Here is a 26282-nt window from a genome sequence, read left to right as displayed (position 1 = left end):
ACCTTAATCCAAAATCTTTCAGAGCTTCAAAAATATTGTAACTTCTCAAGAAATATTTCTGAAATTAAAAAAATTATAAAATAGTAATTAAGTGTGCTGAGCTCGCCTTCAACATCATGTTGCAAAGCTGCAAAGCGCCAGTTTTTTCCTTACGACATAATTCTATCTAGTATCTCAGGGAAAACTTATTACAACTGATAAAACTTTCTTTTATCAAATGTAATTGGTTTTATTGATAAAACCAACATTCTTTGAAAAGCAAGTCTTTCAGTAAAGAGATCTGGGGATTTTAATTTGCGAGTTGTTTAACTGCCAATAACAACAACAAAAAAAGCCAGTTATCGCAGAGCAACCTAAAGCTACTTAACCGCAAATTCAATACCCAGCAGCATGAGGCCTGAAGGACCCAAAAGCGAAGGGAAGGCTGCGTTGGAAAAAATCTCGCGAGAATCACGCATTCCAATTTCCGCGAGATCTTCATGCGCTGCCCTCCTTCTCTCTCTCTCTCTCGCAGGATCACGGTTAATCTCGCGTACTTTGGGAAGTTCCGTTGGGGAAGATGGCGGCGGCCTCGAGCACCCTTCTCTTCTTGCCGCCGGGGACTTCAGATTGAGCCTTTCTGGGAAGAGTGGGGACTGCTGGTGCTCTCAGTCCCGGGAGCCCGAGCCAACTTGTTTCCCCCGTTAGTGGTGGGAAAGGCCCTCTCCGCCTTCAGGATGAAAGCTCAGGGGGAAACTGAGGGTGAGTGACTGAGGGGGAAGGAGGGAGCGGGACACAACTGGAGGGAACCAATTTGTGATACGAGGTGGGGGCCAATTCCCCATGGGGGCCACTTTATGGAGGGCATAGAGTCCAATAGGCGGAATGTGTGAGTTTTCGATTCTGATCATCCTTTCCTTGGTGATTATAGAGCTCAGACTTTGGGGTAATGGGGCTCTCAACTTCTGTGAAGGTTTCCTGCTCAACTAGAGAAAATTAGTTGGGCCTCAGGACACATTTAGGCTAAAGTGGTGGGAGACCTGGCCAATGAGCCTAAAATCTGCTTACACCTCCTTCCAGAAGAAGGTGTAATCACCTGAATAGTGACATAAAAACAATGATACGGAGCTGTGCGTAAACGTATTGGAGGATGTTTTGGTGTGAGTGAAATGATTAGGTCCCTATGATATTAAAAGACAGCAGTTCCCTAGAATGTCACAGTGCTATTGTACATTTTTAAACTGCTTTGAATCTCATCCTTTGAATTCAGCCGAACTCAGAACTGCTGAAAAACAACTCTTCTGTGGAATTTTACTCAGATTTTCTAAAAGTTCCACACACCAGTTTAAATGCTTCCTTAGTGTTTTGGACATAGTTATATTACTATGGCTCACTGTATTATTGTTATTTACCTATCTTCTCCAGTTTACTCTGAGCTTAGTAGATCAAGGACCCTGCCTTATTCATCTGTGGCAATTTTATTTTATTTTATTTTTTTACAAGCCCATACCTACAGCTAACCAGCTAACATCTTTTTTTTTTTTTTTTTTTTTTTTAAGATGTGTTCTTGCTATGTTTCCCTGGCTGGTTTCCAACTCCTGGGCTAGGGGGAGCCTGTCTCTGGCCTCAGCCTCCTGAGTAGCTGGGACTGCAGTCATGCTCCACTGCATAATAGTGGCTCAGAAACGTTTGATTTGAGCATCAAAGTAAAAATATTTATCAGCAGGCTTTTAAGGAAAAAGACAGTACGTGTTCTGAAAGAGAGGAAGAAAGGTGTGTTCCTTGGGTGCAAGGGGATTACAAGTGTAAAATGGAAACTGCATGAGGCAGTTTTTGTCTAGTTTTCCTGCTGCTGTATCCTTAGCACTTTTTTTTTTTTTTTTTTGAGACAGTCTTGCTCTATTGCCCTGGCTAAAGTGCAGTGGCATCATCATAGCTCACTGCAACCTCAAAGTGCTGGGCTCAAGTCATCCTCCTGTCTCAGCTCCAGTCCCAAGTAGCTGGGACTGCAGGTGCAGGCCACCATACCCCACTAATTTTTCTATTTTTTGTGGAAACGGGGTCTTGATATGTTGCCCAGGCTGGTCTCAAACTCCTGGCCTCAAATGATTCTCCTGCCTCATCCTCTCAAAGTTCTGGGATTACAGGCATGAGCCACAGCATCTGGCTACCCAGCACTTATAATAGTGCTTGAATGGATGCTTTAAAAGTGGGAATTTGCAGAAATGTGTCCAGAACTATAAACTGGCTGAAACAACCCAAAAACCAGTTTTCCAGAAGGTGAGGGCATTCAAGGAATGTGTTTGAATCTTGATTTAGAACATCTCACTGCCTTAACTCTGATTGACCTTCTATTCATCCTTCAATACCAATATCAACTGTCAATTTTTCTGTAACCTTGGTGAAACTAATTATGAACTTTTCTGAATTTCAGTAGTAACATGTCTCTGCTTTTAAGAGCATTTCTCACTTTGCAGTGTGTGATGGTTATTTCCACGTTCACTTTTTCATATCTCTTCACAGATATCATCTCCAGCATATTGTGGGTTTTTCATCTCCAATGGTTTGTAGCACAGGTCCTTGCTCATACTAGGCAGTTCGAGAATTAGAGGAGGGTTGGAGGGCTTAGGAAGTTCATTCACATGCTTAGTCCAGGAGCCAATCTTTTCTACCTTTTTCTTACCACTGCTGGAAACTCATCCTTTGGTTATTGATCTCTTCCCTGTCCATAGAATTTTAGTTTGAATTCAAATAGGAAAAATCTGAATGGCACATAGAACCTGTTGTCTTATAAATTGATCTCTTAAAATTATGACAAAAAATTAAGGAAGTTAGTATTTTCACACTGAAAACCAACTAACCATAGTAAGGCCACGTTCAAATGTATGCTCTGCAAATGCAAGGGATTTCACGCGTATCATGAAATGACTTTGTCAATAAATTGTAGGCTTGATCATGAAACATGATTAGAGATGGCTCTTTTTTTTGGTTCCCATTAAAAAGTTTGAATAGAAAGAAGTCTTATTCTAGGTGTTCCTTACATCAGACCCATAATTTTTTGTGTCTTCTCACCATTAAAAATATCTTCCTTATAAATTTTGAAGTAAGTGATACTGAAAACTATTTTAATTGAAGTGCGGAGGTTTCTTTTGCAAGAAAAACCATGGAAGGTCTTGATAGAAGAGTTTTTAATGATATTTTCACCCATCCAAGTATTAATCAGGCCTGACCTTGCCTAGCAGATGAGAACTGGGAACATTCAGGGTGGTATGGCTGTAGACTCTAATGATGTTTTCTGATTTATATCGTAGAGTCGGAAAAGCTGAGTAAGATGAGTACTCTCTTGGAACGGCTCCATGCAAAATTTAACCAAAATAGACCTTGGAGTGAAACCATTAAGCTTGTGCGTCAAGTCATGGTGAGGATTGTGGTGAAGTGGGTAAAGTGTTGTGTTTAGATAATTATTTAATAAGCTAAGCTACCCATATGGACTCATTCAGACTAGTTATAATAGTGTGTCTTCAATATTATGTATCACAAAATGCTGGAATACATGGTGGCTATCAACTTTAGGAGTTTACCTAAGAAGGAGGTATATTTACAAAATTGTGTTACTGTGAGTTATGGTATTTTGGGTTATTTCAGGCAAAGGTACTAAGAAATAACACCTATAAGGGACACATTTGGTAGACTGTTGTAAAGAGACATATTTCACTTCCTGTCAAGCTCCTTGATTTTAATGTGACATTACTTTGATTGCCTCTGTCATCTACAGATTGAGTATCCCTTATATCCTAAATGCGTGGGACCTGAAATGTTTCAGAGTTCTGAATTTTTTAAAATTTATTTTGAAACATCTGCATGTACATAATGAGGTATCTTGGGGATGAGACTCAAGTCTAAATACAAAATTCATTTATGTTTCACATATACCTTAGACACATAGTCTAAAGGTAGTTTTAGACAATATTTTAAATAATTTTGTGCATGAAACAAAATTTTGACTGTGACCTGTCAAATGAGGTCAAGTGTGAAATTTTCCACTTGTGACATAATGTAGGCACTCAGAAAGCTTTGGATTTTGTAATTTTGGATGAAGTATGCTTAGCTTATACTGTAGAGTTTGTGATTCATTCTTAATACAGGTGAACTGTGGGTTTTCACCCGTTCACTGTCAACCTCTTTCTCTAGACTACTTCTTTCCAAATCATTCTCCAGTGTCTGGATCCCTTAGCCAGTTAGGTAGAAGATGAGGGGTTGGAGGGCATGTGGTGGCCAGTTTCAGAGCTGGGTGTTAAAAGTTTATCCATATAATTCTAGTAGTAGTCAAATCAAATAGAAAAACTTTAGTCCTATTTTTTGACCTGGGCAGTGGTTATATGGGTGTGTTCACTTTGTGATCTTTCCACTTATGATTTGTATACTTTTCTGAATATATATTATACTTTTGTGAAAGATCATCTTTCTCCCTGCAAAATTTTATATTGGGTCCAGAGTAAGTTCATTTTAGTAGTTTTATTAGTATTTAAAATGATGATACAAGTATAGCACGACTAGCAGAAGAACTGAATTTGCTCTCAAAAAACCTGTATTTTACTTAGGATTGACTCCAGTACTTGCTATGTGACTCTGGACAGATAATTTAATTTCTCTTGAGTCTCAGTTTGTTCATCTGGAAAATGGAGGCACATTAATACCAATTTATTTTTCCACATAGTTTTGTCATAAGGATCAAATGAGGTAATGGATAGCAAAATGTCATGTTGATAAAAGATTTCTGTAACTGTAAATTATACAAATGCACTTGTATCTTCTGGTTCAGGTTTGTGTACAATGAAGGTATTGAAAAACATGTCTGCCATAAACGAATGGCAATTTTTCAGGCTGGGAATTCAGAGATCGTTATTTTTGTATCTTAAGACAACCATATTCTAGTTTGGAATATGTTCTATAAAGGATATTGTCATTAGAGAGACATCATGAGATAGAGGGATTCAGGTGGCTACTAAGGCCCTTCTTAGGGTACCAGTATCTTGGTTTGGTCACCATGGCTTTCCTTGTCTACTTATCGGTTCAGATTCAGAAACCTAATTTTATTGGTATATCAAGACTTTAAAGAATTTTCAATAGCTGACATGCTAACCAAATTTCAGTAGATTAACAGGTAAATCAGGATGCCAAGTTACTCATTTACAACAAAGTTTATCGTTCCAGTTTCCAAAGTGCCGGTATTCATTGTCTATAGCACTCTTCCTCTAGTCAGGGTGCAAGGAAAGTCAGACTATTAATAAATCACATGTTTGTTTTGTAAGGGTGGAATTAGAGTAGAGAGAGATGTTTATTTAGGGCATAGAAAAGACTGAAAAACTATCCTTGTAATATAAAACTGTTGACATTTTTGGAAACTGGAATGTTTTATACAGAGAAATTCTTCCCTGGATTGGATTAGAAAACTGCTAAACTTTTTATTTGGTAGTCCCTTTTCTGGACTATATGTTCTCTTTCACAGAGTCAATATAGTTTCCCTAAGATTTGGTTATATTTCTCAGATTACATTCATATCACCTTGTTAAATTTGGGAGTTGCCAGATCTCCTGAGCTACCTCATTTGTCATTTAATTGGCTAAATCTTAGGAGATAGTTACTTCCAGAAGAGGCAGGTCTCATCTATTACATTTTGATTCTTTCTAATATTTCCCTGAAGGTTATCTTATGTTAGATTTGGGAATACGTTTTCCTACCCTCTTATATATGGATATGTATATAGCCATGTATATGAATTTTTCTTTCTTTGGATGGATGGACATAGTAACAGTTAAGAGTCTATAAACTACATAGAGTCTATAGACTATCTTGAATATTAATACTAGGATAACGTATATGCTTACCTGAAACACTGTTAGCTTGGTTAATTTTTACCTCAAATGTTTTCCCACTTGATATAGGAGAAGAGGGTTGTGATGAGTTCTGGAGGGCATCAGCATTTGGTCAGCTGTTTGGAGACATTGCAGAAAGCTCTCAAAGGTTTGTAAACACCTTTGAAATATACTGATTTCATAAAACTGCCAGGCTAAGAAGGACTATTTTATACTTACATTAGAAATATAAATTGAAGTAGGTTAACTTCCTATACTAGATGTTGCTCTTGCTTTCACTTAGGAAATTGGGATGAACTCTTTCCCGAACTTTGGAAACATCTAGTTTTGAAGGATCAAAAATATTTTGGAGGCTGAGAGAGACTTAAAGATAATTGATGAAGGGTTACTGTAAGATAGTAGGGGAGGCTGGGCATGGTGGCTCATGCCTGTAATCCCAGCACTTTGGGAGGCTGAGACAAGGAGGATCATTGGAGCCCAGGAGATGGAGGCTACGTTGAGCTGTGATTGAGCAGCTGTACTCCAGCCTGAGCAACAGAACAAGATCCTATTTCTAAGGAAAAAAACAAAAAAGATAGTAGTTCCTTTTTTTCCTTCACATGTTCTCTTCTAATTAACTCTTAATGAGAAGATGGACATTTTCACTTTATCTAAAAAGATTTTTATAACATTTATGGACACAGTTTTCAGGAAAGTAAACATAAAATTTAAATCATGAATAATCAATCGTTGATTATTCATGCTTGTAATGACTAATTCTACTTTTTGGGAAAAATGAAAGTAAAAAGATTTTACTTTGCTCTACCACAAATGAACCTGATTCAGCTGAGTATTGTCTTTTTTTGAGACAGGGTCTTGCTTTGTCTCCTAGGCTAGAGTGTAGTGACATCATCATAGCTCACTGCAACCTCAGACTCCTGGGCTCAAGCAATCCTCCTGCCTCAGCCTCCTCAGTAGCTGGGACTATAGGCGCATGCCACCACACCAGGCTAATTTTTCTATTTTTAGTAGAGACAGGGTCTTTCTCTTGGTCAGGCTGGTCTCAAACTCCAGGCCTCAAGCGAGTCTCTCGCTTCAGCCTCCCAAAGTGCTAGGATTATTGCCGTGAGCCACTGAGCCTGGCCTGTCTTCTTTAAGTTAAAAGCAACTAGTCCCAAACAAGGAGTAATGAAAAAGAGAGAGACAAAAGGTCTAATAATTTTTTGAATAGATCTTTTTTTAACCCTTATTACTACCTAGGCCACAGCTAAGCTTTACCAATGAAATTTGTGCAGATTACAAGCATTTTAAATATTGAATGTGTTTATAGCTTTGGAAGGACAGATACACTGTTTAGGATCTTTCTGTCTTTGAAGAATGCCATTTAAATTACTTGGAACATTCTTTGTGATTTCTTTTTTTCATCTTTTCATAGTAACATCTTTACCAGCAATGACTGATCGTTTGGAGTCTATAGCAAGACAGAATGGGTAAGTAGTATATCTGTAGGCACAAATGTTTAACTTAGTGTTAACTTTGGGAGGCTTTATTTATGTGTCTTCTATTAATTTTTGTTTTGATTTGTTCCTGCTAGACTGGGCTCTCATCTCAGTGCCAGTGGCACTGAATGTTACATCACGTCAGATATGTTCTATGTGGAAGTGCAGTTAGATCCTGCAGGACAGCTTTGTGATGTAAAAGTGGCTCACCATGGGGAGAATCCTGTGGTATGTGTTGTTGATATTTCACTGGAATCTGTGGGGTTTACTTAGGGACATTAATTTTAAAATGAATTGTTGGGGTTGAAATAGCTTGGGTTTAGGTTTTTTCATGAGCCACTGTAGAGATGATGTGATGGGCTGCAACAACAACAGCTATAGAATGGAATTTAGTATAACATTGGTCCCATCTCTGACATCATCCAAGGGCTTTTTTTTTTTTTTTTGGGACAGAGTCTTGCTCTGTTGTCTGGGCTAGAGTGCTATGGCATCAGCCTAGCTTACAGCAACCTCAAACTCCTGAGCTCAGGCAGTCCTCTTGCCTCAGCCTCCGGAGTAGCTGGGACTACAGGCATGCGCCGCCATGCCCAGCTAATTTTTTCTATATATTTTTAGTTGTCCAGCTAATTTCCTTCTATTTTTAGTAGAGATGGGGTCTCGCTCTTGCTCAGGCTGGTGTCAAACTCCTGAGCTCAAATGATCCACCCGCCTCGGCCTCCCAGAGTGCTAGGATTACAGGCGTGAGCCACCACGACTGGCCCATCCAAGGGCTTTTGACAAGTAGAAACACCAGAGGAACCCTTTTCATTTCATATCAACAAACATGAGCCGCAATTGAATGATAGGTGCTGGGGATACAGAAATAATAACTTATGGTTCCTATCCTCAAAGAGATTATGATCAAAAAGGATAGATAATCTAAAAAATCCTATAATAGAGATGAATGTAAAATGTGTGTAACCAGACAATTTGATATGTATTCCAGAGATGGCATTAAGGAGAATTTCTAATGTTTTAAGCAAGCTACTGAAAGTTGATTCCTTTGTAAACTATTTCATGTTTTGATTTTAAATTTCCTACCCCAACCCCATGGTTCACCAAGTAGGAAGAAGATGCTTTTTGATATTTTGATATAAAGATCTTCTGTAGTTTTAATATTCTTTGCTATAAAGCATGTGCTATTAATAAAAGAAAAACTTCTGATGTCTTCAAAGGTGTTAAAGTAGTTCAGTGTTTAAACATACTTTCTTTGATTTCAGAGCTGTCCAGAACTTGTACAGCAGCTAAGGTAAGCAAATAACATTTATATTCTTTGATATTAACAAACAGTGCTGTTCTTTACAGGTAGGTTTTGAGACTGGCCAGAAGTTCAAATTTATTTTCTTGGGCCCAGATTGTTCACGTCTGTACTTGTTCACTTTCAGAATTGACTTAGCATGATTATTTTACCCTACTCAGTCTATTCCAGGTTATTATTAATAACACCAGGTTATTATACCAGGTTATAATAATAACACCAGGTTATTATTAACAACCTTGGTGTTAATAATTTTTTTCCTCCAAATTTCTGGTTTTATAAGGACTTGTTTATCTTGAGGGGGGAAAAAAGTCTCAAACATCAGGCTGTTCACAAAACTAATGACAATTTGGATTGGAAAATTCTTTGCTCTAGGGGCCTACCTGGTGCACTGCAGGATGTTTAATAGCATTCCTGGCTTCTCTCCACTAGTTCCAGTGGTGTTCCCTCATTTGTCACAAACAGAAATATCTTGACATTGTCAAATGTCCCCTGGGGTGCAAAATCACCCCTGGTTGAGAACTATTGATTAGCCTTAGGAATTCCGTGTGGAACAAAAGAGATAGAACCTAGTCATTGAATCAGAGAAGGCTTGAGAAAATTAAGTCTATACCATGAAAAGAACTTTTTTACTTTGATTTTGAGAAAAATGGTTTCACATTGAAGGGTATATGTGTGATAAACTGTCACAGGAAAAGTGCTAGGCTTGAAGACAGTCTCTTTAGTAGTTAATAGTTTTTTTCCACTGACTTGTCTTTTTTCTTTCAATTGAGTGGAAGTTTACATGTTTAAATTTAAATCCAGAATTAAGACTTTTTGATAATTTAAGAAAGGTATTATATCTGTTTTAAACATAGTCAAGTTCTCAGGTACCACATTGGGATGTCTTAGAGTGTTAACATTGAGGAAATAATGTGCTTATAGCCAAATTTGAACAGCTTTAAAAAATTGTAATGCATGGAAAAAAATAACCTTTTTATGATTTCATTCAATCAATAAGTCTAGCATAGGTTACCACAATACTCCAGAAAGAGCCAATATTTCTGACTGTCACCTAGAGTAGGAGTCTGTACTAACTCATGAACTGGTGGTATTATAAAGTTAATTTGTAAGCCTATTTGGAAGTGGGAGCCTCAGAAAGAATGTTAATTTTCACTGATATTTTTAGTCAGTATAGATGGTAATACTAAGGTAGGGAATATATTTTGCTTCTACTATTGTTTCTTTTTACTGTCTTCATCACATTATGGCCTGTAAGTGCTCAATAAATGCTAACAGAATGTCTGATAAAGTGTCTGACATTGTCATGGCAGTTTAGCTTTCCAGAGAACTTTTTCCTTTTTTCTTTTTTTTTTTTAAGTTTGCAAAAAGATAGAGTTAGAATTGTTGAGATGAGTCAGATTCCTAAACCTACCCCCAAAAGCCCATTTGGCTAAGAATACAAGCCTCAACATCAAGTCCTAGAAAGCCAGGTAGCAGTTTCTTTTTTCTGGGTGGATCTGGTCATAGGAATATTTTGGAATCTGTAGTTTGGCTCCAGAGTACCCCAATACACTCCTTTTTCTCTAGGTCTTCATCTCTTTCCTAGTATTTGTTTTCCCTCTTAACCTCTGCTCTTAGGTTGCTATACACCTGTAAGTGTTTTCTCTTTTCAATTTAGTTATGCCTCATTACCTCTACAATCAAAACTTTTATTTTCTATCTACATCCAGTCTCAGTTACATATTGAAAGGAGCTGGGTGCATTAACATGTACTTGTAGTCCCAGCTGATTAGGAGGCTGAGGTGGGAGGATTGTTTGAGCCTAGGAGTTTGAGTCCAGCCTGGGCAACATAGTGAGACTCTTTTAAAATTGAAAAAAATAAAATACTAGCCTGGGCAACATAGCAAGACCCCATCTCTACAAAAAAATTTTTAAAAAATTAGCTGGAGGCTGGGCGCGGTGGCTCACACCTGTAATATTAGCACTCTGGGAGGCCAAGGTGAGAGGAACACTTGAGGTCAGGAGTTCGAGACCAGACTGAGCAAGAGCAAGATGCCGTCTGTACTAAAAATAGAAATTATATGGACAACTAAAAATATATAGAAAAAATTAGCTGGGCATTGTGGCACATGCCTGTAGTCCCAGCTACTCGGGAGGCTGAGGCAGAAAGATTGCTTGAGCCCAGGAGTTTGAAGTTGCTGTGAGCTATGCTAATGCCATGGCACTCTAGCCCAGGCAACGGAGGGAGACTCTGTCTCCAAAAACAAAAAAAATTAGCTGGGCATGGTGGCATGCACCTGTAGTCCAAGCTACTCAGAAGGACTGCTTGAGTCCAGGAGTTTGAGGTTGCAGTGAGCTATGACTGTGCCACTGCACTCCAACCTGGACAATAGAGTGAGACCCTGTCTCTAAATTAATGAATGAATGACTCAAACCAGATTTCATTATTTAGGAACTAATTAAAATATGAATTATCATGTGGTTTGACTGGTATCCTTTTGACTTTTATACTGCTTATTAGCACCTTCTCCAGAAGAATGGGGCAGAAAGAGGAAGGAAAATATTTCCTTTTCTTTTGCTACTTTCGATTGATGAGAAAACCTTGGAAGAAGAAGATTAAAGCAGATTATTAAAATCAGTTTTTATAGTCATTATTTTGGCACTTTGTTGTAAGATTGAGTAGTAACTATATGTTGTATTCTTCTCCCTTTTACCTCTTCTCTGAACTCTCTCTAGGGAAAAAAATTTTGATGAATTTTCTAAGCACCTTAAGGGCCTTGTTAATCTGTATAACCTTCCAGGGGACAAGTAAGTATTTTTTTTTTCTTTTCTTTGAAAAAATCAGTATAAATCTATAAGCCATTTTGCCCTTATAAATTTGCCAACTCTTCTGCTGTGTCTTATTCTTGATTCTACTCATATGTTATCTGTAGCTCCAACTTTATGTCTTTTAAAGGTATTTTAAACAGGCAATGTCTACATTAATGAATTATAATGCTGGAAAACAGAATATAGTCTTTGACATGTCAAACACATTGATTTCCAAGTTGAAAGGAATTAGTTGTGGATCTGGCTTGTCATTTCTATTCTTAACCTGGGATTCTATTAACCTGTTTGAGTTTTTTAAACAGATAAAAATAAGCTTTCATAGTGCTAAAAATAAGCTTTAATAGTGATAAATATCACTATTTTTTTTTTATGTTTTAAAGTTGTTTTTTTTTAGGGTCAGGTGTGGTGGCTCATACCTGTAATCCCAGCACTTTGGGAGGCCAAGGCGAGGATCCCTTGAGCCCAGGAGTTCAAAAATAGCCTGGGCAGCATAGTGAGACACCATCTCTATAAAAAAGAAAAAAGAGAAAAATTAGTTGGGCATAATGGCACGCCCCTGTAATCCCAGCTACTTCAGGCTGAGCCGAGAGGATCCCTTGAGGCCAGGTGTTCCAGGCTGCTGTGAACTATAATTGTGCCACTACACTCCAGCCTGGGCAACAGAGCAAGACCCTGTCTCAGAAAATAAAAATAGTTATTTTTTAAAAAAGGATTGTAATTGCCTCTAATATAGACTTGCCTTATAGGCTTTCCATGTCAATGTTTGTGTGTGTATGTATAATGTATATTTTTCAAGTATTTAACTCATGTTCTCCTCATCTACTTTCCAGCAAACTGAAGACTAAAATGTACTTGGCTCTCCAGTCCTTAGAACAGGATCTGTCTAAAATGGCAATTATGTACTGGTAAGACTGCTAAAGCCTCAATTTTATATGACCCTCTGAGTTTTTCTCCCAGGCAATTGGGGTTCTATTTTATACATCTATATTAATGCCTGTATTATACAGCTTTTTTTTTTTTTTTTGAGACAGAGTCTCACTTTGTTGCCCTGGCTAGAGTGCCGTGGCGTCAGACTAGCTCACAGCAACCTCAAACTCCTGGGCTTAAGCGATCCTACTGCCTCAGCCTCCCGAGTAGCTGGGACTACAGGCATGCGCCACCATGCCCGGCTAATTTTTTCTATATATATTTTAGTTGGCCATATAATTTCTTTCTATTTTTAGTAGAGACGGGGTCTCGCTCTTGCTCAGGCTGGTCTCAAACTCCTGACCTCGAGCGATCCACCCGCCTTGGCCTCCCAGAGGGCTAGGATTACAGGTATGAGCCACAGCGCCTGGCCTGTATTATACATCTTGACCATCTCCTTTCCATTTCCAACTGATGAGTGTTTATAATCTAAGTATCAGTATCACTAAGTTGTTGGTTCTTATTCTATAGGTTTTATCTGAAGACTTGTCAAACCTCGATTCCCATCTGATAAATAAGTCTAGTTGTAATTTTTATTCACCATATTACATACTGGTGTGTACTTGGAAATAATCCTTTTACTTTGAAGTTGAAATACACAAGCTATATGCCCCATTACAAGAAAGAATTGTTAGGATAGTATTACAAGACTTTTAAGAGCTGAACTCAGTATCACACTGTGTACCAAGACATGTGGAATTAAATATAAGCAAACATAGATCATTTGTCTTGCAGGAAAGCAACTAACGCTGGTCCCTTGGATAAGATTCTTCATGGAAGTGTTGGCTATCTCACACCAAGGAGTGGGGGTATGGGATTCTATTTTGGTTATTTAACAAAATGTCTAGTTTTAATTGAGGGATCTTTACTTTTAATTTCACCTTGGCTTTATAAGATAAAAGCAGAGTGAGAAAATCACTAGTCATTTGTGTAATTTGTAAAGATTTCTAAGCTTTCAATACCTGCCCTTCCCCAGTTAGTTTGTTTTTTTTTTTTCAATTGTGTGAAGTAAATTGATGCTCCCAGAAGCAATACTTCATCAGCTGCTTTGGAGCATGAGTCCTCATATATGTGAATATAGGTTGAATATAGGTTTATAGAAGTGTGAATGCTTTTCTTTATTTGTAATTTACCTGATAAAGATACAGTAATTAGTTTTATTTTTCATAGGTCATTTAATGAACATAAAATACTATGCCTCTCCTTCTGACTTGCTGGATGATAAGACTACATCTCCCATAATTTTGCATGAGAATAATGGTAAGACTTCAACTATAAAGCAACTGAAGATTTTGTTCGGTATTTTAAAAATATTTTAAAAATTTGAATGCCCAGGCTGTCTGTAATTTCTGGTTTGCTACTACCTAATGACTTTGCTGTCCTTACCATTTGCATCAGATACACACCTCACACACACATATACATATGTAAATACATATCTACATACATACAATAACAGAAACTTAATAAGTACTTTTGAGTAAATAAGTAAATGAGTGAATGAAGAGATGTAAGACATCTGACCTGATAGAATCAGCTTTACTTATTACCTTAAAGGTGTAGAAGGCCAGGCTTTTATTTACTTAGAAAAAGAATTATTGTATGGTTAGAAAAGTAACTTGAAGGATTTCTAATTATAAAGGAATTATAGTATCTTGAAATTATGGGTGACAAATAATGCAGAAGTTAACCTTTTTTTTTGTTTTTGTTTTTTAATGTTGCAATCCCTTTAATTTGAATTACCTTTTTTTTTTTTTTTGAGACAGAGTCTTGCTTTGTTGCCCGGGCTAGACTGAGTGCTGTGGCGTCAGCCTAGCTCACAGCAACCTCAAACTCCTGGGCTTAAGGGATCCTACTGCCTCAGCCTCCCGAGTAGCTGGGACTACAGGCATGCGCCACCATGCCCGGCTAATTTTTTCTATATATATTTTAGTTGGCCATATAATTTCTTTCTATTTTTAGTAGAGACGGGGTCTCGCTCTTGCTCAGGCTGGTCTCGAACTCCTGACCTCGAGCGATCCACCCTCCTTGGCCTCCCAGAGTGCTAGGATTACAGGCGTGAGCCACCTCGCCCGGCCAATTTGAATTACTTTTGAGAATACCTTTCCTTTCCTATTCCCAGTTCCTCGATCTTTGGGCATGAATGCATCAGTGACAATTGAAGGAACATCTGCTATGTACAAACTCCCAATTGCACCATTAATTATGGGGTCACATCCAGTTGACAACAAATGGTAAGTTAAATACAATTTTAGAGTAGCAATTTCAACTTCAAGTCCAGTATGGAACAAGTGTTTCACTTGGCTGTTCCCCACTTGAATTTCTAGAGCTTGGCTTTTTGTTTTATCCATTAATTTCTCTTTTGTTCAGTAACTGTTCTGCTCTGAAGTCTGCTCATAGAACATATTCTCTTCCCTGAGAGAGAAGGAAGAGAACTGTGCTAATTCCTCTGATTTAATGATTGCCCCATTTTATCTTATGTTCATTTGGAGTTACATTGGAGTAATAATGGTAGAACATGCCTCAGGACAAGTGTTTGAATAAATACTGCTGCCTTAACAAATAGCATGTTGTGGAACTGGGGGAAGGAATTTCAAAGAGTGAGCTTTTGATGGAGTTTATAAGTATGTGTCTATGTGATACATACATTTATGATAATGTTTGGATTTTTCATTTCATACCCAGTCAAAATCAACCCTTCCTTGCCTCTTTGTTTTGAAGGACCCCTTCCTTCTCTGCAATCACCAGTGCCAACAGTGTTGATCTTCCTGCCTGTTTCTTCTTGAAATTTCCCCAGCCAATCCCAGTATCTAGAGCATTTGTTCAGAAACTACAGAACTGCACAGGTGAGTTTTGAGCATCAGGAACCAATATTCATTTGTTGTAAATATGAGAAGGAAACTTCAAATTCAGATAATTTATACCCTTTTCACTCTTGTAGTCCTCAATGAAATACTGAATGGGTGTAGAAGTCATGGTGCTTTGTACTAGTAAATGCTTAGTAAGTGCTTTTGAGTAAATGTGTGAATGAATGTGGAAATCATAAAGAGGAAACCAAGGTGTCAACTTTTTTATCTTAATGTAATCATTATGTTGATCCTTGTTTTTCTAGGAATTGCATTGTTTGAAATTCAACCAACTTATGTACCCCTCTATGAACTGATCACTCAGTTTGAGCTGTCAAGGGACCCTGACCCCATACCTTTGAATCACAACATGCGATTTTATGCTGTAAGTAAGGCCCTTTGGAGCTGGAGTGTTTTCAGTTATGTTTAAACCCAAGATCATGTCCTGTTTCTTCAGGAAGGCAGGAAATTACAGAAATCTCTGAAACAAACTGAAGAAAAAGGTTAGGAGCTTCCATTAGGACACAACAGTATACATTTCTTTGTTGAAACTTCAGATGAAAGTCTCTTAATGGTATTTCAAACTTTTACAAGCATATAGGTAGGTGTTAAGAATTCTTATTGTTAATTCCTCAAGTGCCATGACCTTCTAATCTAGGAAGGTCCTGCAGGTACTTACAGAGAGGAAAGTGCTGGAATGAATAAATTATGGAAGGTTCCAAAAGCTCATCTGGGCTTCAATTTATTTGAATGTTTGACAATAGTCTAAAGTAGTAGTTGCCAGATTCTGGCTGCAATATATATTTTAGGATGTTTATTAAAAATAGAGATTTTGCACGTATGGTTTAGGTACCTCATTAACATAGATTTCTGAGGTAATTTTTATATTAGGAATCCACTAGTATATTTATTAAAAAGATATCTTTTTAGCTAAATGAGTGATTCATTGACATTTATAATATCAGCCCGTCAAAGAATTCACTCTGTAGTATTACTCCCCAAGACTTTGACTTCGCTGCACTTTTTTGAGGAATAGGGTTTTTTTTTTTTTTTGAGACGGTGTCTCTGTCTGTCGCCTCATAGCTCACTGCAACCTCAAACTCCTGGGCTCAAGGGATCCTCCTGCTTCAGTCCTGAGTAGCTGGGACTAGAGGTGCATGCCACCACTCCTGGCTAATTTTTTCTCGTTTTGGTAGTGATGGAGTCTTGCTTTTACTCAGGTTGGTCTAGAACTCCTGACCTCAAGTTGTCTTCCTGCCCCAGCCTCCCAGAGTGCTAAGATTACAAGCATGAGCCACTGCGCCCGGGCAGGAATAGGTTTTTTTTTCCCAGCATAGTTTGTGGTTAGAGTACAGTGAGTAACTAAATAGCACTCATTAGCTTTGTTCTTTTTGCCCAGGCTCTTCCAGGTCAGCAGCACTGCTATTTCCTCAACAAGGATGCTCCTCTTCCAGATGGCCGAAGTCTACAGGGAACTCTTGTTAGCAAAATCACCTTTCAGCACCCTGGCCGAGTTCCTCTTATCCTAAATCTGATCAGACACCAAGTTGCCTATAACACCCTAATTGGAAGCTGTGTCAAAAGAACTATTCTGAAAGAAGGTACTACATTTCCTTTGATATACTTACAGGAAGATGGAAACTGACTACTCTAGTTCTTTTATTTGGCGGCTCATCAAAATCACTTGTGGAGCTTTTTAAACTACAGATGTTTGGTTTCCACACCCATATGAACTGAATTAGAACCTCAATGGGAAGGATTGGGAATCTGATCTCTACAAATGATTTTGATGGAACCATTGTGTAGATTGGCATTTGGAAACCCCTGTTTTTTGCAATGTTCTTAACTCTCTTCCTGAACATAGTAATGTATTTGGGTATATTAGGGATTGTATCTTGCAGCAGGTAGAATTGGGAGTGCTATAATGAGAGAGGATTTCTCGATATCCAAGTTTTGGTTGGTAGGTTTCCCAGCTTTAGTCCTGAGTATATTTTCTCTCCCAATTCTTTGGAGAACTTAATCATATAGCTTTAAAAAGGTGAGAGGTGGCTCACGCTTGTAATCCTAGCACTCTGGGAGGCCAAGGCAGGAGAATTGCTTGAGGTTAGGAGTTTGAGACCAGCCTCAGCAAGAGGGAGACCCTGTCTCTACTAAAAATAGAAAATTAGCCAGACAACTAAAAATAGAAAAAATTAGCTGGGTATTGTGGTGCACGCCTGTAGCCCCAGCTACTTGCTACTCGGGAGGCTGAGGCAGGAGGATCACTTGAGCCCAGGAGTTTGAGGTTGCTGTGAGGTAGGCTGACACCACAACACTCTAGCCTGGGTGACAGAGCGAGAGTCTCTCTCTCTCAAAAAAAAAAAAAAAAAAAGTGAGACCTGTGCCCTTTTCTTTTTCTTTCAGGATTCTGGAATGCTGATGTTTTTCAAAGATAGTTGGTTATTAGAAGCCTGCCTGTAAATTCTGGCTGCTCTAGCTAACCACAGTTGAGGTTTTTTTTTTTTTTTTGAGACAGAGTCTTGCTCTGTTGTCCAGGCTAGAGTGCCATGGTGTCAGCCCAGCTCACGGCAACCTCAAACTCCTGGGCTCAAGTGATCTTCATGTCTCAGGCTCCCACGTAACTGGGACTATAGGCTCAAGACACCATGTCTGGCTAGGCTAATTTTTTCAATTTTTTTGTAGAGACTGGGTCTTACTCTTGCTCCAGTAGTCTTTAACTCCTAACCTCAAGCAGTCTTCCCTCCTGGGCTTTCCAAAGTGCTAGCATTACAGGCATGAACCACCACACTTGGCCCACAGTTGATTTATTACTGTATTCATAAAGCACTCCAGCAGTACATATATTATCAGTGCAAATGATAGGTAAGAAGAAACAGGGAAGGTAAATCAGAAAATACATTTCATGGGAATAAGAATTGCTTTAGAAATGAAAAATTTTTGGATGTTGGAGTAATGACATAGAGCATATGGAAGCAAACTTGTGGCCCTTCTATTTTGTGTGTTTGAATGTGAGGAGAATTCTCCAAATAGATTTTGCGCATTTAAAAATGAATTTTTATAGGGTAGTTATGGAGCTAATCCTACAGAGCTGCAGGCTTTTTCCTAAGAAAGTATATGATCCTTGTGTTTGGGCTGTCAGCATGTCTGGCTTAAGAACCTATGATGATGATTAGATATACATGTATTTGGCATAAATGTATCATTTTAGATTGTAGCCTGTACATCTCTGCTTATCAAACTATGGGCTGCACAGCTAATAGCTGCAAACACTGGTAGAAAGCAGGGTTTATGGTAATGGTTCTGGATGTCTGCTTATATCAAACAGAATGAGAGAGACACTCCTCCTGGCCACTTTTCTTTTCAGAATTTACTTTCAAGGCAGTGTGTTTATATCTGCCATGGTCTTTTACATTTTAGGTATTAAATACCTTTATCTTAGAAAATTGAAAGTTTACTTTTTTTGTTCTGGAGAAATTTATAACAACTGGTAGATTCCTTGGAATCTGGTTCCTTCTATCATCTGTGGATGACATAGTAAGTTTTGTGTGTGAAAAAAATGAGATTTAGTTTCCAAGGAGGAAGAGAAAGAATTTCACTCTGTATATTTAAGGAATATTATTTATTTGTGATTATTATTTATTGTGAATATTATTTATTTAGGTGATTGCTTCATGATTTTTTTCTTTGCCTTTTAGATTCTCCTGGGCTCCTCCAATTTGAAGTCTGTCCCCTTTCAGAGTCCCGTTTCAGCATATCTTTTCAGCACCCTGTGAATGACTCCCTGGTGTGTGGTGAGTTGTGCGGTGGCTAACACCTCTCTCGGAGCAGTTTGGTCTCTGTATGTTTTTTGGAAAGTCAGAACCTGAATCTATGCCAAATATCTCCTGTATATTTTGTTTTTCAGTGGTAATGGATGTGCAGGACTCAACACATGTGAGCTGTAAACTCTACAAGGGGCTGTCAGATGCACTCATCTGCACAGATGACTTCATTGCCAAAGTTGTTCAAAGGTAGCACTGGCCCTTTTCCATCAGAGTGCCATTAAGAGATGTATAAAGAATGTTTTCCTTATTAGAATGAATTAGAAATAGCGGAGAAAAGCATTTAGTCATTGCTTTGAATTCACCCTTCTCTGCTTTTCCATTCAAGTGATCTGAGCTTTGGGGTTTTTAATATCTCTGTGAGAGTAATAGGAAATAAAGTAGGAAACTTCAGGCCTGGCATTAGGGTACTTTAAGGCAGGAGAGAGCTGAAATAAGATGCAATTTTTTCTCACCTATCTTCTGTGCCACTTTTTAACAGGTGTAACATGTTAAACAGCCGAGTGTGGGAAGATACTTAAGCCAGTCAGCTTCCCAGAAATGTTAATATGTAATTTTGAGATTTTTCTAAAGCAGATGCTGGCAGCCTATTTTTGCAAATAAATTTTATTTGAATACTGCCATCATTTTCAAGTCCGGCAGCTTTATAGCTAAGATGTGAGAGTAGAGTAGTTGGACATAAAACATATGACCTCCAAAGCCTATGAAATACTACTGTTTGGCTCCATAAGGAAAAGTTTCCTGACATGTTCTATACCAAAACATTTTCAAACATGGGTTTATAGATATAAGTTTATCTGGAAGATAAAATGCTTTACTTTAAGATTTTGTAGCAGCAGTAACACTTTTCACAACAGTGTAGCTTTGGGATGATCTAAGCCATTAAAATTTAGAACTTGATGGGTCAAGAGGTTTTTCTAGTGGTTCATTAATTAAAATAAAACATATATCCCATTATTACCATGTGAATCCCCTAAAGGAAGCAGTTTTCTTACTGTGTTCCATTATTGCCAATTAGTTCAATATGAAATCTAATTATTTTGACTCATCTTTGGTTTGTTTTTGGTATGTGATTCATAAGAGGTTGACAGATCAGATTCTTTTTAGAATGAATTTACCCAAAGCTCTGCCATTTGATAGAACTACTCTTGCCTTATAGATTACTTACAGATTACTACATACCTCTGATGGTTTATCTAAAATCTCAGGCATAATTAGAGCCTGTTTTTCCAAATGATAAATTGGTTTAATTCAGCAGCTAGAACAATGTTAACTTTGTTTTTTCCATCTTATCTTGCAGATGCATGTCCATTCCTGTGACCATGAGGGCTATTCGGAGGAAAGCTGAAACCATTCAGGCCGACACCCCAGCACTGTCCCTCATTGCAGAGACAGTTGAAGACATGGTGAAAAAGAACCTGCCCCCGGCTAGCAGCCCAGGGTATGGCATGACCACAGGCAACAACCCAATGAGTGGTACCACTACACCAACCAACACCTTTCCGGGGGGTCCCATTACCACCTTGTTTAATATGAGCATGAGCATCAAAGATCGGCATGAGTCGGTGGGCCATGGGGAGGACTTCAGCAAGGTGTCTCAGAACCCAATTCTTACCAGTTTGTTGCAAATCACAGGGAACGGGGGGTCTACCATTGGCTCGAGTCCGACCCCTCCTCATCACACACCGCCACCTGTCTCTTCGATGGCCGGCAACACCAAGAACCACCCGATGCTCATGAACCTTCTTAAAGATAATCCTGCCCAGGATTTCTCAACCCTTTATGGAAGCAGCCCTTTAGAAAGGCAGAACTCCTCTTCCGGCTCACCCCGGATGGAAATGTGCTCGGGGAGTAACAAGACCAAGAAGAAGAAGTCATCAAGATTACCACCTGACAAACCCAAGCACCAGACTGAAGATGACTTTCAGAGGGAGCTATTTTCAATGGATGTTGACTCACAGAACCCTATCTTTGATGTCAACATGACAGCTGACACGCTGGATACGCCACACATCACTCCAGCTCCAAGCCAGTGTAGCACTCCCCCAGCAACTTACACACAACCAGTACCTCACTCCCAACCCAGTGTTCAAAGGATGGTCCGACTATCCAGTTCAGACAGCATTGGCCCAGATGTAACTGATATCCTTTCAGATATTGCAGAAGAAGCCTCTAAGCTACCCAGCACTAGTGATGATTGCCCACCCATTGGCACCCCTGTTCGAGATTCTTCAAGCTCTGGGCATTCTCAGAGTACCCTCTTTGACTCTGATGTCTTTCAGACTAATAATAATGAAAATCCATATACTGATCCAGCTGACCTTATTGCAGATGCTGCTGGAAGCCCCAGTAGTGACTCTCCTACCAATCATTTTTTTCCTGATGGAGTAGATTTCAATCCTGATTTATTGAACAGCCAGAGCCAAAGTGGTTTTGGCGAAGAATATTTTGATGAAAGCAGCCAAAGTGGGGATAATGATGATTTCAAAGGATTTGCATCTCAAGCACTAAATACTTTGGGGGTGCCAATGCTTGGAGGTGATAATGGGGAGACGAAGTTCAAAGGCAATAGCCAAGCTGACACACTTGATTTCAGTATTATATCATCAGTAGGTAATAAGACTTTGGGTCCTGCAGATTTTATGGAGCATCACAGTGGTAGTCAGAGTCCTTTATTGGCCACTGGGGACTTAGGGAAAGAAAAGACTCAAAAGAGGGTAAAGGAAGGCAATGGCACCAGTAATAGTACTCTGTCAGGGCCAGGATTAGACAGCAAACCAGGGAAGCGCAGTCGGACCCCTTCTAATGATGGGAAAAGCAAAGATAAGCCTCCAAAGCGGAAGAAGGCAGACACTGAGGGAAAGTCTCCATCTCACAGTTCTTCTAACCGACCTTTTACCCCACCTACCAGCACAGGTGGATCCAAATCTCCAGGCAGTTCAGGAAGATCTCAGACTCCCCCAGGTGTTGCCACTCCACCCATTCCCAAAATCACTATTCAGATTCCCAAGGGAACAGTGATGGTGGGCAAGCCCTCCTCTCATAGTCAGTATACCAGCAGTGGTTCTGTGTCTTCCTCCAGCAGCAAAAGCCATCATAGCCATTCTTCCTCCTCCTCTTCATCTTCTGCTTCCACCTCAAGCAAGATGAAAAGCAGTAAATCAGAAGGTTCATCAAGTTCCAAATTAAGTAGCAGTATGTATTCTAGCCAAGGGTCTTCTGGTTCTAGTCAGTCCAAAAATTCATCCCAATCTGGGGGGAAGCCAGGCTCCTCTCCCATTACCAAGCATGGACTGAGCAGTGGCTCCAGCAGCACCAAGATGAAACCTCAAGGGAAGCCATCATCACTTATGAATCCTTCTTTAAGTAAACCAAACATATCCCCTTCTCATTCAAGGCCACCTGGAGGTTGTGATAAGCTTGCCTCTCCAATGAAGCCTGTTCCTGGAACTCCCCCATCCTCTAAAGCCAAGTCCCCTATCAGTTCAGGTTCTGGTGGGTCTCATATGTCAGGAACTAGTTCAAGCTCTGGCATGAAGTCATCTTCAGGGTTAGGATCCTCAGGCTCATTGTCCCAGAAAACTCCCCCGTCATCCAATTCTTGTACAGCATCTTCCTCCTCCTTTTCCTCAAGTGGCTCTTCCATGTCATCCTCTCAGAACCAGCATGGGAGTTCCAAAGGGAAATCTCCCAGCAGAAATAAGAAGCCGTCCTTGACAGCTGTCATAGACAAACTGAAGCATGGGGTTGTCACTAGTGGTCCTGGGGGTGAAGACCCAATGGATGGCCAGATGGGCATGAGCACAAATTCTTCTAGCCATGCCATGTCCTCCAAACATAACATGTCAGGAGGAGAGTTCCAGGGCAAGCGTGAGAAAAGTGATAAAGACAAATCAAAGGTTTCCACCTCGGGGAGCTCAGTGGATTCTTCTAAGAAGACCTCAGAGTCAAAAAATGTGGGGAGCACAGGTGTGGCAAAAATCATCATCAGCAAGCATGATGGAGGCTCCCCCAGCATTAAAGCCAAAGTGACTTTGCAGAAACCTGGGGAAAGTAGTGGAGAAGGGCTCAGGGCTCAGATGGCCTCTTCTAAAAACTATGGCTCTCCACTCATCAGTGGTTCCACTCCAAAGCATGAGCGTGGCTCTCCCAGCCACAGTAAGTCACCAGCATATACTCCCCAGAATCTGGACAGTGAAAGTGAGTCGGGTTCCTCCATAGCAGAGAAATCTTATCAGAACAGTCCCAGCTCAGATGATGGCATCCGACCGCTTCCAGAGTACAGCACAGAGAAGCACAAGAAACACAAAAAGGAAAAGAAGAAAGTAAAAGACAAAGATAGGGACCGGGACCGGGACAAAGACCGAGACAAGAAAAAATCTCATAGTATCAAACCAGAGAATTGGTCTAAGTCGCCCATCTCTTCAGACCAGTCCTTGTCTATGACAAGTAACACAATCTTATCTGCAGATAGGCCCTCAAGGCTCAGCCCTGACTTTATGATTGGGGAGGAAGATGATGATCTTATGGATGTGGCCCTGATTGGCAATTAGGAACCTTATTTTCTAAAACAAACATGGCCAGAGAAAAAACTATTGATAAGTTGATAGGGAAACCAACATAAGGGGTGAGTCAGGTCTGATTTTTGTTTAAGAATCCTAAATGGCATGGCTTTGACACCGAGCTGGGTGAATTTAGAAAGGCATGTCCAGACCCTACTAAAGAGACCACAGAGTTTGATTATGGTTTCCGAGAATTTCTTGTTACTTTATCAGAAAGAAAAAATCAAAATACTTGCTTAAGAAAGGGAGGGTGGGTGGGAGGGGTGTAGGGAGAGGGAAGGGTGGGAAACAGTTTTGTGGGAAATATTCATATATATTTTCTTCTCCCTTTTTCCATTTTTAGGCCATGTTTTAAACTCATTTTAGTGCATGTATGTGAAGGGCTGGGCAGAAAATGAAAAAGCAATACATTCCTTGATGCATTTGCATGAAGGTTGTTCACCTTTGTTTGGGTAGTTGTCCATTTGAGGCATGGGCAAATGAAGGACTTTGGTCGTTTTGGACACTTAAGTAATGTTTGGTGTCTGTTTCTTAGGAGTGATTGGGGGAGGGCAGATTATTTTAGCTATTTATTTGTAATATTTTAACCCTCTGTTTGTTTTTATAGTGTTTCTTTCTAAGTCTGAGTTTAGGGTTCAAAATGATGGGAGGCAGAAGAGCAAGGCTTATTTGGTGTTAGGAGCTTGTAGCTTGTGCTGATACTATAGTATCAAGCCCAAGCAGATTAGTCAGAGCCTGCCTTTGGAGTTAAATAGAAAAACCCAAATGATATTTTTTATTTTAGGAGGTTTTTCATAGGGTTCAGACATCATAGGAACATTAGGAATTACCTCCCTGTGGAGGTACTGATGTGTAATCTCTTTTTCTTTTTAAAAAAAGCTAGAGTGGCTTTTTGGGATGTAAACATGTTTTCAGATGCAGTAAGATTTAATATGGGACAGCCTTCCTGACCCAGTAGCATGAAAACCATTACAGAATTAATAGTTCTCCTATTTCCACAGTGTGCCAAAAAATCCACATCCCAGCATTTTGTTTGCAGGAGAACTGATGCCATTCCGTAGAGCTGGGCTTTTTGTTTCTCTTCATCACGAGAAGGAGTCCATACTTTAATCACTCCACTGTATGCTCCCAGAGATAAAACAGTAAAAAATTTGCAGCCATAGTTCACTTAAAACAATTTCAAGCTCACTTGAAGTAATGGGGGCCCAGAATGCTATGTGAGCATGAAGATAAACCCTTGCTACTATGTAGCAACACAATTGGACCTTTTTGAAGAAACAGGTCTGAGTCTGGATTCTGGGGGACATCAATAAGAAGCCCTTCTCATAAATATAGAAATCCAGGAGACCGTTTTGAGTGCAACAGAAGTTCTCAGTATTTGGAAGGTCCTCTCAAAATTCTGCGGCCTTACTTTGATTTTGACACCTGCACTGTGCCATTCCTGATGATTCCATTCAGGAACTATATCAGCGGGATGGGGCATGGTCCCCAGCACAACTCTTCTGGATTACAAAAAAAAAAAAAAAAAAAAAAAGCCAGGTGATTCCTCTGTGTGTGTGTGTGTGTATGTCATAAGTGGAGTGTCTTCATCAGATACGGAAGATTTCTATATTCAGCTCTTTCTGCAGGTTGGAGGTAGCATAGAGTTGGAAAATCAGCTTTGGCTTTCTTTCCAGACTGTCTCTCATTTCCTTTAGTGTTCTCCCTTTTCTGGTCATCAGCTCTCAACAACTCTGCCACTTTTGTGTCCCAAGGTAATATGAAGTAGGAAACAAAACATTGCAAAGTGGAGCAAGAAAAGTTACCGGTTACCGTATCAGAGTCAAATGTCTTGGGTGACACTAAGGAGGACATGGGCAAGGTGATACCAGAGTGCTTTATCTTGTGATGCTGATACAGTAGCAGCCTCTCAGACATACAACCAGGTTGGATTTCTCACAAGTTTGTCACCTAGTTTTGAATCCTATCCCAGTGGTTTCTGCAGGAAAAAAAGTTACATTGTTTTTAAGTTTGTTCTGGGTGGGAAAAATCTTAAGGGGATTGTACTGCATAGTATCAGGGGCTCAGCTCCCCCAAGCAGAGCCAACAAATACCAAAATGAGTAAACTGGGAAGCTTTTTCTCTCTTTCTGTCTTCATCCCAGATCAAAGAATCCTGAGTTAGGATCTGGATGAAGGATAAGCCCCTGAATTGTCGATGGGCACACCCCACACACTGACCCAGCATCTGAACTTGCTTAACAGGGAGCCGGGGCTAAACTGCTTCACCCTGCCTGAGAACCAGGGAGCACTGCATTTCTCCACAGGGTGGAGGAGAAGAGGCAGAATAAACCAAGCCTGGGACACCTCCCTCCTGTCTAGGTGTACTCATTCTCCTGTTTCAAAGGACGGCAAGGACATGAAGTCAACTTCTACCTATCTTCTGCTGGTGTCTTATGTATTCTTAGTTTGACCTGATCCCCTTCTGTCTTTTGGCTTCACGTTAGGGGTACTTGGTCAAAACCTGCTCTGATGTACATAAAGATTTCAGATTCAAAATCAATGTCTTAAAAAGTATTTTTGGGGGGTGGGGTACGAAGCAGGATATAATTGCCAAAACCAAGTTGGAGGCTGGTGACTCTTGAAAGGATTTTCCTTCTTCAGGCCT

The 26282-nt window shown here is 39.6% G+C and overlaps 1 protein-coding gene across 1 annotated transcript; it reads left to right on the top strand.

Moving 5' to 3' along the window:
• The first annotated feature begins 524 nt into the window (after positions 1-524).
• Positions 525-24506, top strand: MED1 (mediator complex subunit 1). Its single transcript, XM_045526365.1, has 17 exons — positions 525-741; positions 3291-3397; positions 5925-6003; positions 7270-7324; positions 7429-7561; positions 8593-8621; positions 11349-11420; positions 12272-12346; positions 13143-13216; positions 13578-13667; positions 14530-14641; positions 15129-15253; positions 15520-15638; positions 16653-16854; positions 18949-19044; positions 19158-19263; positions 20375-24506. Exons 1-17 carry the CDS (start codon positions 717-719, stop codon positions 23625-23627), a joined length of 4752 nt encoding a protein of 1583 aa, XP_045382321.1. The 5' UTR covers positions 525-716; the 3' UTR covers positions 23628-24506.
• The last annotated feature ends 1776 nt before the right edge of the window (positions 24507-26282 follow it).

Source organism: Lemur catta, chromosome 15, assembly GCF_020740605.2.
Source record: "Lemur catta isolate mLemCat1 chromosome 15, mLemCat1.pri, whole genome shotgun sequence".
Taxonomy (NCBI): Eukaryota; Metazoa; Chordata; class Mammalia; order Primates; family Lemuridae; genus Lemur; species Lemur catta.
The sequence above is the reverse complement of the archived record's forward strand: the minus strand, read 5'-3'. Positions and strand labels throughout refer to the sequence as shown.